Source organism: Punica granatum, chromosome 1 (genome assembly GCF_007655135.1).
Source record: "Punica granatum isolate Tunisia-2019 chromosome 1, ASM765513v2, whole genome shotgun sequence".
In the NCBI taxonomy this organism is placed as follows: Eukaryota; Viridiplantae; Streptophyta; class Magnoliopsida; order Myrtales; family Lythraceae; genus Punica; species Punica granatum.
Window position 1 is genome coordinate 31,758,867 of NC_045127.1, and position 11,193 is coordinate 31,770,059.

General features: G+C 47.9%; 1 protein-coding gene across 1 annotated transcript; it reads right to left on the minus strand.

Annotated features, from left to right (window-relative positions):
• Positions 1–5,291: 5,291 nt before the first annotated feature.
• LOC116205269 (uncharacterized protein Mb2253c-like) lies at positions 5,292–5,990 on the minus strand. The gene has a single exon (XM_031537814.1). It carries the CDS (start codon positions 5,988–5,990, stop codon positions 5,292–5,294), a length of 699 nt encoding a protein of 232 aa, XP_031393674.1.
• Between the last annotated feature and the right edge of the window lie 5,203 nt (positions 5,991–11,193).

The following is an 11,193-nucleotide window of genomic DNA, read 5'->3' on the forward strand; positions in this document are numbered from 1 at the left end:
AACGGAGGTTGTGCACGGTTGTATGGCTCTCGGACCGTGACCACCTCTTCACGGGGGAGAGTGGGGGTTGTGAGGGATCCTCCGAATGTGATGGCACGACTCGCCAAAGTCGCGGGAGGAAATGGCACGTGTGGGAACTCAGATGCATCGGGGGAACGTCCTTGGGACCCGATAGTGTTCACAGTTGGAACGCAGGGTTGGAGGCTTCAAATCGAAAATCTAAGCCCGGAAATGGCCTTAGAGGGTGGGAAATATGTAGGCTAGGAAATTTGGTTGTGTTTGGCTTAAGTCGGGTCGGGCGGTGATCGGAATACCAAATGATTTTCCATTGGTTTTGGCCAGTGTTGGCCTTGGTACGAGTCGTATGATGGTTCAGTGGTAGTGGGGAGGTTGAGAGGGTTTTAGAGAGAAGTTGGCTTGAGAAAGAGTGGAGTTGAAGAAGTGATTAAGTTTATGACGCTTAGGGTTTATAAAGGGAGGCTTAATGGCTCGTTTAAGTGAAGTTAAGAGTGGTTTAGGGAGGGTTAGTAGGCTGCCGAAATTTGAAGAGTGATTAGGGAGGGGAAATGGTCATGTTGAGTATGGGGAAAGGAAGAGAAAGTTGATGGGAAGTGATGGATGGGAGAGATGTGTAAGAAGGTGTAAGAGATATTTGAATTGTGTGGTGGAGGGAAGAGAGGGAGGGTTGAGCCGCCGGCCATGGGAGGAAGCCGTGGCTTGTGCGGTGGAGCCGTGGCTGTGGGGTTGAGCCGTGGCTTAAAGACTTGGCTTGGCTGAGCCGTGGGTCCCACTTGACTAGGAGGAAAGCCGGAATAAGCTTGGAGCTCGATTGATCACGCGTTCAACTTCCGTGGTCCGATTAATTGATAGATTTGGAACGCTTGCATGAAGAGAATTTGAATGAGCCCAATATCACCATACTTCATGTGAACGGATATCCGGGTGGTTCGGCACCTCGAAAGCCGGTTTTGCCGTGTTCAGGCATTTTGAGTAGAGTTGACCATCCTTGTTCTCCAATTACTCCTCCGTGCATTGTATTGATCGTCTCGGTGAGCTTTTTGTCCCGCGCGGAATCGTTGACCCGTCGTCCTTGACCGAAGGACATTAGCCGAAGGTGGCCTAAGGGTCCGCGATCGAGGTTTTCTCAATCTTTCCCGAATGTTCTGGGGTGCTTGGAGACCGCTATGGCCTCGGTTTGTCAGGAACATGCCCCGAAGACTTGCCAAGAGGCGTTCGTGACCACTGAAATGTCACTCGGGGGATCTAACTAACTTGCTTGGCCCGAGGCGAAATGATTTCCCCAGTCCTAGGAGCTGTAGGGAGTGAGTAGTGCGATACTCAGACGTCAACTTTCCACCGAATGAGCTCTGAGCGCTAGATCTCGTTTGAGAGGGATCCCTTCCCGGGTCGGGACTTACTCGGGAGACCAAGACGAGCCCTGAAAGGCAGTCTGAAACTTGTTCCATGGTCCTGGTGGTCCTTGGGTGTGTGCAGGCCCGTTTCCCGGTGCCGATTACTTGTCCGTGGATCGAGCGCCCTGGGAAACCCATTAGGAAGGCGTCTACAAATGTTCGGGAGTGCCCCGGCTTGAGTAGGAGGCTTCTAAAGTGCGCTCGGAGGTGCCATTGGTCATTTTGGTACCAAGAGGGATTTTTAAAGTCCCATATTTGATATCTTCTGACGCTCCAGTGATCCGGTGATGAATAGTGCCACAGTGCCAGCTTCAACTGTTTTGGGGTTCGTTGTTTATCTGCCCTTGTGATTGCCCTTCTTAGCCTTTTGGAAGACCCTGCTTCTCTTTTGTAGCCCGTGCTCCCACGTCCGCACGTTCGCCCCCAATCGTCGAGTCATGAGTAGTAATCCGAGCTACTGCCGGGAGTCCTTTGTTGGAGACGGTGGACCAAAATGGAGTGCTGATAGCTTGCCCCTCTTTGGTTGCATGCTCGATTAGAGGATGTAGCCAAAGATTATAGGAAGCAACCCCCTTTTGGGCCCGGCGACTGCCTTGATACTGTTCCTCATGGCTGCTCACACCCAGCTTGGATGCATCGAGATATTGCGCCTGAAACGAAAAATTCACAGGTTAGGGGACTCAAACAAGAATTTGAATACCGGGATGGACCCGAGCAGGAATTCAAAACCGGAATGGACCCGAACAGTAATTTTAAACCGAGATGGACCCGAACAGGAATTTAGACCGGGATGGACCCGAAACAGAAATTTTAAACCGGGATGAACCCAAACAGGAATTTAAACCGGGATGGACCCGAAACAAGAATTTTAAACCGGGATGGACCCAAACAGGAATTTAAATAAGGGTGGACCCGAAACAAGAATTTTAAATCAGGATGGACCCGAAACAGGAATTTAAAATCGAGATGGACCCGAAAAGGAATTTTAAACCGGGATGGACTCGAAACAAGAATTTAAAACCGGAATGGACCCGAAAAGGAATTAAACCGAGATGGGCCCAAACAGGAATTTAAATCGAAATGGACCCGAAACAAGAATTTTAAACCGGGATGGACCCGAACAGAAATTTAAACCGAGGATGACCCGAAACAGGAATTTAAACCGGGATGGACACGAACAGGAATTTAAACCGGGATGGACCCGAAACAGGAATTTTAAACCGGCATGGACTCGAAACGGGAATTTAAAATTGGGATGGACCCGAACAGGAATTTTAAACCGGGATGGACCCGAAAGTGGAATTTAAAATCGGGATGGACCCGAAACAGGAAATTTAAATCGGGATGGACCCGAAACGGGAATTTAAAACCGGGATGGACCCGAAAACAGGAATTTTAAACCGGGATGGACCCGAAACGGGAATTTAAAACAAGGATGGACCCGAAACACGAATTTTAAACCAGGATGGACCCGAACAGGAATTCAAACCGGGATGGACCCGAACAGGAATTCAAACCGGGATGGACCCGAAACAGGAATTTAAAACCGGGATGAACCCGAAACAGGAATTTGAACCGGGATGGACCCGAAACAAGAATTTTAAACCGGGATGGACCCGAAAACTAGTTTGGGAATAGCGCAAAGCGCCGTGTGGCGTGGTTCGCTTGGCCTTGGGCCTGGATTGCATTGTGTGTGAGGACTGACAATGACCTCCCCTCGTTGCTTGCCCTTCTTTGGACGTCTGTCGTTTGGTAGCGCGGAGCATCCTTTGACGGTCTCCGGCGTATCGAGAGCACGACCTGTCGCGTGAAGCAGAGATGAGTCCGTCAACGGGGAGCATCCTTTGGGATTCCCGACTGCGCCTATACGTAGGAAAGAAAGAGCTTACAAAAGGATGTCAGTTGCGCGAGATCATTGAGACTACGACGTGTAAGAGGAATCTATGTAAAGATGTATCGGGGATGCGATATTGGTGGCCATAGGAGGGTGGCCGTGTCCCTGAAACAGAAAGGCCATTGGAGGGACGGGTATAACCCGTGGGATGTATGTACAGGTAAAGGGAGGAATCTTTTGGAATCCTCCAAATCAATGATACAACGATTCGACCTTATTTCGAGGTGGGTCCCGGGCTTGGAGAGTCGAAGAGAGTTTGCGTGCGTCGAAGGCTGCCGAACCACTACTCATTGTAGCTTCACAAGGAGTGCCGCTTTTCTTTCGTGGCTGAGCCGACAATTGCCCCCTAACTTTTGCCTAGGCCGCAAGATGTGTGATCGCCTAGCGGGGTACTTTTTTAGTTTTCATCTCATGAGTGCTCACCTTTTACTACGATCACCCTTGTTTGGGTTCGATCGTACCTCTCGGCTCCTTTAACTTTTGCCTAGGCCGCCCTTTGAGGGTTTTTTACCTAGCGATGAAATGATTTATGCTCTCCTTTTGCCACGACTCCCCTTTGCGGGATTTTAAGTCGTGCCCCTCGTTCCCTAACTTTTGTCTAGGTCGCCTCGAGGAGGTTTTCGACCTAGTGGGAAAATTATTCTTTTTCTCTCCATAAGGTTTCGAGGTGGTGAGAATGATGGGAGTCGATGCGTGTATAAATGAATGGAAAATTGTTACAAATGAAACGGGCGTGAGGCCCGGCAAACGAAAGGCGAACACGAATGGTCAAGTGTAATACCTCTTGATGGCATCAGCGTTGACCGGAAGCGCGTTTTCGGCCCCGTCCATATCACTCAGAATAATTGCTCCCCCGGAGAAAGTCTCCTTAACAACAAAGGGTCCGTCGTATTTGTACGAGAACTTTCCCCGAGAGTCAGGTGTGACATATAAGACCTTCCTCAAAATGAGGTCATCGGGATTGAACTCAGGTGACGGACCTTTGCATTAAATGCTCGAGCCATCCTTTGCTGATAGCATTGTCCATGGCATAATGCTTTCAGTCTCCTTTCATCGATGAGATTTAGCTGTTCGTAGTGCTGTTTTGCCCATTCCGCTTCCTCAAGTTCGGTCTCGGCAAAGATCCTCAAGGAGGGAATTTCCACTTCAATTGGAAGGACCGCCTCCGTGCCATAGACTAGGGAGTATGGAGTTGCCCCGGTCGAAGTACGTATGGATGTTCGGTATGCCAAGAGTGCGTAAGGGAGCATCTCGTGCCAGTCTTTGTAGTTCACCATCATTTTTTCGATAATCTTCTTGATGTTCTTATTTGCAGCTTCCACCGCACCATTCATTTGGGGATGGTATGGGGTGGAATTGCGGTGTTGGATTTTGAATTGCGCACAGAGTTCGTCGATGATCTTGTTGTTCAGGTTCTTGGCATTATCCGTGATGATTGTTGCAGGGACCCCGTATCGGGCAATGACGTCGTGCTTGAGAAAACGGGCCACGGCTTTTGCAGTGACTGACGCGAGTGTTATGGCTTCAATCCATTTGGTAAAATAATCGATCGCCACCAAGATGAACAGGTGCCCGTTGGATGCCTTGGGATTGATCGGGCTGATCACGTCCATTCCCCACATCGAAAAAGGCCACGGGGCCGTCATGGGGCGTAGTTCATTAGGGGGTGCTTTGATCTGATCGACGTAGACTTGGCACCGGTGACAGTGCCTGACGTGCTTTACGCAGTCGGTCTCGATGGTGGACCAGTAGTAGCCTAAGCGCATGAGCTTCTTGGCGAGCATGAGTCCATTCATATGGGGCCCGCAACTCCCCCCATGCACCTCTTCCATGAGACGCCGCGACTCGTGTATGTCGATGCACCTGAGCAATGTAGCGTCGAAGGATCACCGATAGAGTGTTTCGCCACTTAGGAAGTAGTGCACCACGAGTCGTCTGAGCATCTTCCGGTCGCGGCGATCGGCGAATGGAGGATATTGACCCGTTTACAGGAGGTGCTTGATGTCCTCGTACCATGGCTTAGCGTCGGTTGTCTCGATTGCGTTGCAATGGGCCAGACCTTTGGCGATCCTGATCTCAAGGGGCTCGATGAGGTTCCCCTTTGTGATGCTCGCCATGGATGCGAGTGTTGCGAGCGCGTCTGCGAATTGATTCTTCGTACGCGAAGTGTAGGTGAATGAGATCTTCTCAAAGCTTTTTGCTAACTCCTCGAGATACTCATGGTATGGGACTAACTTTGCGTCCTTTGTTTTCCATTGCCCCAGCGTTTGGAAGATCGTGAGCATGGAGTCACCGAATACTTTCAACCCCTTTACCTTGAAGTCGATTGCCTCTCGCAGACCGAGAATGCATGCCTCGTACTCGGCCACGTTATTGGTGCAAGAGAAGTCCACTTTTGCAGCAACCGAATAATGGCGTCTGTCCGGGGATATCAACACCGCCCCAACTCCGGAGCCTGTAGAATTGACCGCCCCGTCGAAGTACATCTTCCATGTTGGCTCATCCTTCTCGTCATCTACTCGAAGGATTCCTTCGTCTGGGAAGTCGGCATTTATCGGTGTGTCGTCATTAATCGGGAATTCTGCTAGGTGGTCGGCGATTGCTTGCCCTTTGACTGACGTACGGGACACGTACTCAATGTTATACTTTGTTAGTTGGCAGCGCCATTTTGCGATGTTCCTCATGGAGGATGGGCTATCGAGTAACTATTGTAGGGGGTCCGCTTTTGACAGCAAGCGGGTTGTGTGATAGAGCGTGTACTGTCAGAGTCTTTGCATGACCCATATTAACGCACAACACATTTTCTCGATCTCTGGATAATTGGACTCCCCTTCGGTAAACTTCTTGCTTAAGTAATATATTGCCCTTTCCGTGTGTGTCGACTCGTCCTCTTGCCCCAGCATGCATCCTAAAGACTGTCGGCGTACCGTTAAGTAAAAGATGAGGGGATGATTTGGCATAGGTGGGACTAGCACCGACGGTTGAACTAAGTAGGCCTTGATGGTGTCGAAAGCGTTCTGACACTCATGGTCCCATTCAATCGCTGCATTTTTGCGAAGCAAGCGAAAGAGTGGCTGACACTTGTCTGTCAGGTTTGCAATGAAGCGTGCGATGTAGTTTAACCGTCCCAAGAAGCCGCGCACCTCTCGAACCGTTGACGGCGGGGGAAGATCTTTGATTGCCTTGACTTTGTCCGGATCAACCTCGATACCGCGCTCGCTGACCACGAATCCTATCAGCTTTCCCGACCGGGCACCGAACGTGCATTTTGCCAGATTGAGCCGAAGCTTGTACTCTTTTAAGCGGTCGAAAAGGCGCTTCAGGTTGACGAGGTGATCTTCTCCTTCTTTGGACTTGGCAATCATGTCATCGACATAGACCTCGACTTCCTTGTGCATCATGTCGTGGAACAGTGTGACCATAGCCCTTTGATAAGTCGCCCCGGCATTTTTGAGGCCGAAAGGCATGACGCAATAGCAAAAAGTCCCCCACATCGTGGTGAACGTCGTCTTGATTTTGTCCTCTTCGGCCATCCGAATTTAATTGTACCTAGAGAAGCCATCCATGAAAGAGAACTAGGCGTGGCGTGCCGTATTGTCGACTAGGACGTCGATGTGAGGTAGAGGGAAATTGTCCTTAGGGTTAGCCTTGTTGAGGTCTCGGTAGTCGACGCGGACTCGGACTCTTCCGTCCTTCTTTTCCACTGCCACGATATTTGCCACCCACTCGGAATAGTTGCAGACTTCAAGGAACCTCGCATTGATCTGTTTGACGACCTCCTCTTTGATGCGGAGGAGAAGGCTGTCCCGCTGTCGTCGTAACTGCTATCGTTTGGGTGGGAACTTCTCAGTGTCGAGTGGAAGGAAGTGCTTGACTATTGAAGGGTCCAAGCCCGGCATATTAGCGTAGGACCAAGCAAAAACCTCTTGGTATTCTTTTAGGAATTCAACCATCCGAGTTCGTTGTGCGAGGCTCTTCTTCGGTGCCTACGTTGATCTCCTCTGTTGGCTCGACTGAGGTGAGTTGACGGTCCCCGAGGCGACGCAAACTCTGCTCTATCTCGGGCACTTGACCATCCTCGGTAAGCCCTTCCCCAAAGTATACGAGTCGGAGCTCACCGAGACGCTCTTCGAATGGGCTCGAATTGATGTGTCGGAGATTTGGATTCGAGTGGAGCTTGGAAATTTGAAAGAATCGTCTTAGAAAATTTAGAACGCTGCGAATGAAAGAATAGGAAAAGGAGATAAAACGCATGGGAGTTCAAAAAATGCATGTAGGGATTTCATTGATAATATGAACATGAAGACATAACAGAGATCCCTCTTCCGTCGTGTGGCCTATGGCTATGCCGACACGCGGGAAACATCTTGTGCATAGATAAGCCTTACACATCGGCAATCATAGCCGAATAGCGCGAGACTGAGGTCCAGTTGTCAAGCTCCTCATCCTCCTGTGCAAGACGAATGTGAACCCCTGAAGGAATCTCCTCGGTGACGGCGTACACGGCTGGCAGAGCGGCAAGCGCGTCGTCGGAGTCCGAGGAAGGGCCGTCAAGGGTGCTTCCGATGATATGTGGGGGCCCAGGAAAGAAGCGGGATAGCGAGGGAACTAGAATGCCCCTGTTGAGCTTCCCATAGTATGCGGCAAGGCAGCAAAGGTGGTTACCCCTGCGGGCCTCGATGATCTCATGGCAGGAGGGGCGAAAGCCGAGTCCTCTCCTGTTCTTGTATTCTTCGACTTCAATGGGGCGGTTGATCCCCTGTCAGCGTGCCCCGAGGCCTGCGCCGGGGATGTAATTGTGGCGCAGTAAAACCTTCCCTATCATGCGATCAGCGCGGGATGGGCCGACCTCTCCGTTTTCCCGAATGACGGAGATGGTTTCGAACGAAGGGTAAATTACACTGGTGGTTCAAAAAGTTTTAATAATATATCAGGTTGATCCAAAATGTTTTTTTTTGTTACTTGATGGTACAAAATGTTTCAAAGTTGTAACATGATAGTACAAACCGTTATCTCGCCATTGACGCCATCATCTCGCCATTGACATGGGTGGACCTTTAAGTTAATTAAAGAAACATTTTGTATCATTATGTTACATCTGTAAAACATTTTGGACCATTAAGTGACAACTTCAAAAGAGTTTGAACCATCATGTAACGTTCCACCAACTCCTAAAAAATATCAAAGCCACGTGCCGGCCATGTTTCGACCACGTCAACTTCACTTGACGGCGTCAATGGTGAGATAACGGTTTGCACTATCATGTTATAACTTTGAAACATTTTGTACCATCAAGTAGCAAAAAAAACTTTTTAGACCAACCTGATACATCATTAAAACTTTTTGGACCACCAGTGTAATTTACCCTTCAAACGAATGGAACGGGAGGTTTTCATCATCCCCAACACTGATGTAGGGCACCGCCGTCTCCTTGTAGATGGCATAATCTTCTCCTTTTACCGTGATGAGCTTCTCTTCGACGATAAATTTCAACCTTTGATGTAGAGAAGAGGGGACGGCACCGGCCGAGTGGAATAAAGGCCTTCCGAGCAATAGGCTGAATGCGTTCGGGATATCGAGTACTTGGAACATGATGCTGAACGAGCACGGGCCAACGTCTATGAGAAGGTCGATTTCTCCATTTACCTCCATCCGCGAGCCGTCGAAGGCTTGGACCGCAATTTTGCTCGAGCGGACGCGGTTGAGATCCAAGTTCATTTGCTTCAAAGTGGTTACCGGGCAAACGTTGAGCGCGGAACCATTGACAATCATCACCCGGCCAATGATGTAGTTGTTGCACTTGCAGACAATGTGTAACGCCCGCGAATGTGCCAACCTTCAGATGGGAGCTCGTCGTCCGAGAACGAGATGGTGTTGGAGAAGATGGAGCTAACGGTCTCCTCTATCCTGCCCGGAGGCATTTCCTTCGGGACTTGTACCGCGGTTAGTACCCGCAAGAGGGCCTCCCGGTGCGGTTTCGAACTGAGGAGGAGAGCGAGCAACGAGACATGGGCCGGGTGTTGGAAAACCGAGCACGTGCGCAGCGGAAAGTTTAATTACTGTAAAAATCAAATTTTTATCGCGTGCTCGTTTAATCAAAAACTTCAAGATCATATCTTGACATAAGGATCACCTTCTAAACGAATAGATAACATCACACAATGAATCCATAAGAAAAGTTACGAACTTTTCACTAACCTTATTGATTCGAGTCGATCAAATTAGCCGTCCAAGTGTCCGGCCTCTAGCTCGTCCACACGAGCACGTCTCCACCGAGATTAGACTCCTCTCGACCCGTACACTCCGATCTAGGTCACCGATCTCGAACGGAATCGTTACGGAATGAAAGGATCTCTTCAAGGACGCCAAGGATAACACCGAAACGCCGAATCGGTTCCGAGAAGAACTCCGATCAGCCTTGGGAGTTCACGGCAACAATTTCAATCGTCTCTCCTCTTCCTCTCTTTCTAATATTAGGGTTTTCGATCAATTAACCTCTAGGGTTAACCGTAAGAACATATCTATATATATTCTTACCCTAGGGACTAAAATGCAATTATTAATTAATCCGAATTAATTAATAAATCACAAATGAGTCCTCACAATTTAAGTCATGCAATGACTTACCCTTATAGTTAGAAAGAAAGATTAAATAGGTCCTTGACACGAGTTTCCATCAATAGACGATCTATTTACAGAAACTCTTCAAATAAGGAAACTATCGTATTTCCTTAATTAGATTTATCCTTGATCTTGAACTCAGTTTCAGGATGTGCTAGCACCCTTGCAACCACATAATTAACTTCCTTAATTAGAATTAATTCTTTTCTCGGTTTAGACACGCTCAATGTGTGTGACTAACTAGGTTCATCATCAAATGGCAATGGGATTATAATATCAACTCATTTGATACTACCAGAAACTCTTTCTGTAACCAAAAGCATAATTCCCAAAATGCCATTGGTTCCCAAAGTTCACGAGTGACACCTAGCAGCATATCGTGACAAGCCAAATGATGACGAATGTATAATTGGAACATTCTGATGAACCTCTGATCGTATATACCATGCACTGAATCCTTTCACTACAAGATCCCGATCTAGCTAGAGCTACGGTCAATGCCAAACTCTATAGCCGATCATATGGACTCTCTAATTTCATTCTTAGATCCGTAGCACTTGAACAGAAACTCCTTTCTATTCAAGTCTATCTACCCCGGCCGAGGATTTCTTAATCCATAATAAAACTCATATCCATAGGACATTTTCCCTGTTTACTCAGGTTAGTGAATCACGTCTTGATCAGACACCTAACTCCAAGTATAACTAACTAGGACCACTATCTGCCGAATACTCACGCTAAGCACAAATACATTAGCAGTGGCAAATCCTAATTACCTATACTTGAGATAGCGTTCCATCTCAGGTCTAAGGACTATATGCACTAATACGATCCAGACAACATTCATTGACATTAGTAAATTACCGTATGAATGTTATCTGCACGTCACGTTCCACTACTAATCATATAAGTATCCACATATCTGTCATGATAACAGTTATCAAATAGCATGAGACTCACTACTCCATCTTCATTAGTATCTGTATACTAATCATGGAAACAGATAGAGGTGACGATCTATCTGGAGAAATAATGTCCAGTTAAGTCTCCTACGATCGTGAACAGTTTAAAGATATTTTTACCGAATTACTTCGTCACTCATATTCTTAACTCTTAAGAATGAAGCATTCAAAATATCTTAAGGACTTTATTCTAATAAACATAGACAATATACGAATAATAGAATAAACTTTATTGCCATAAAAGGAATTATTCAAATACATAAATTAAGCTCTAGGGCATATCACTAACAATCTCCCACTTGCA

Excerpts from the sequence above, each read along its gene's own strand:
- LOC116205269 (XM_031537814.1), bottom strand. The coding sequence starts at position 5,990 with ATGAGGAACATCGCAAAATGGCGCTGCCAACTAACAAAGTATAACATT.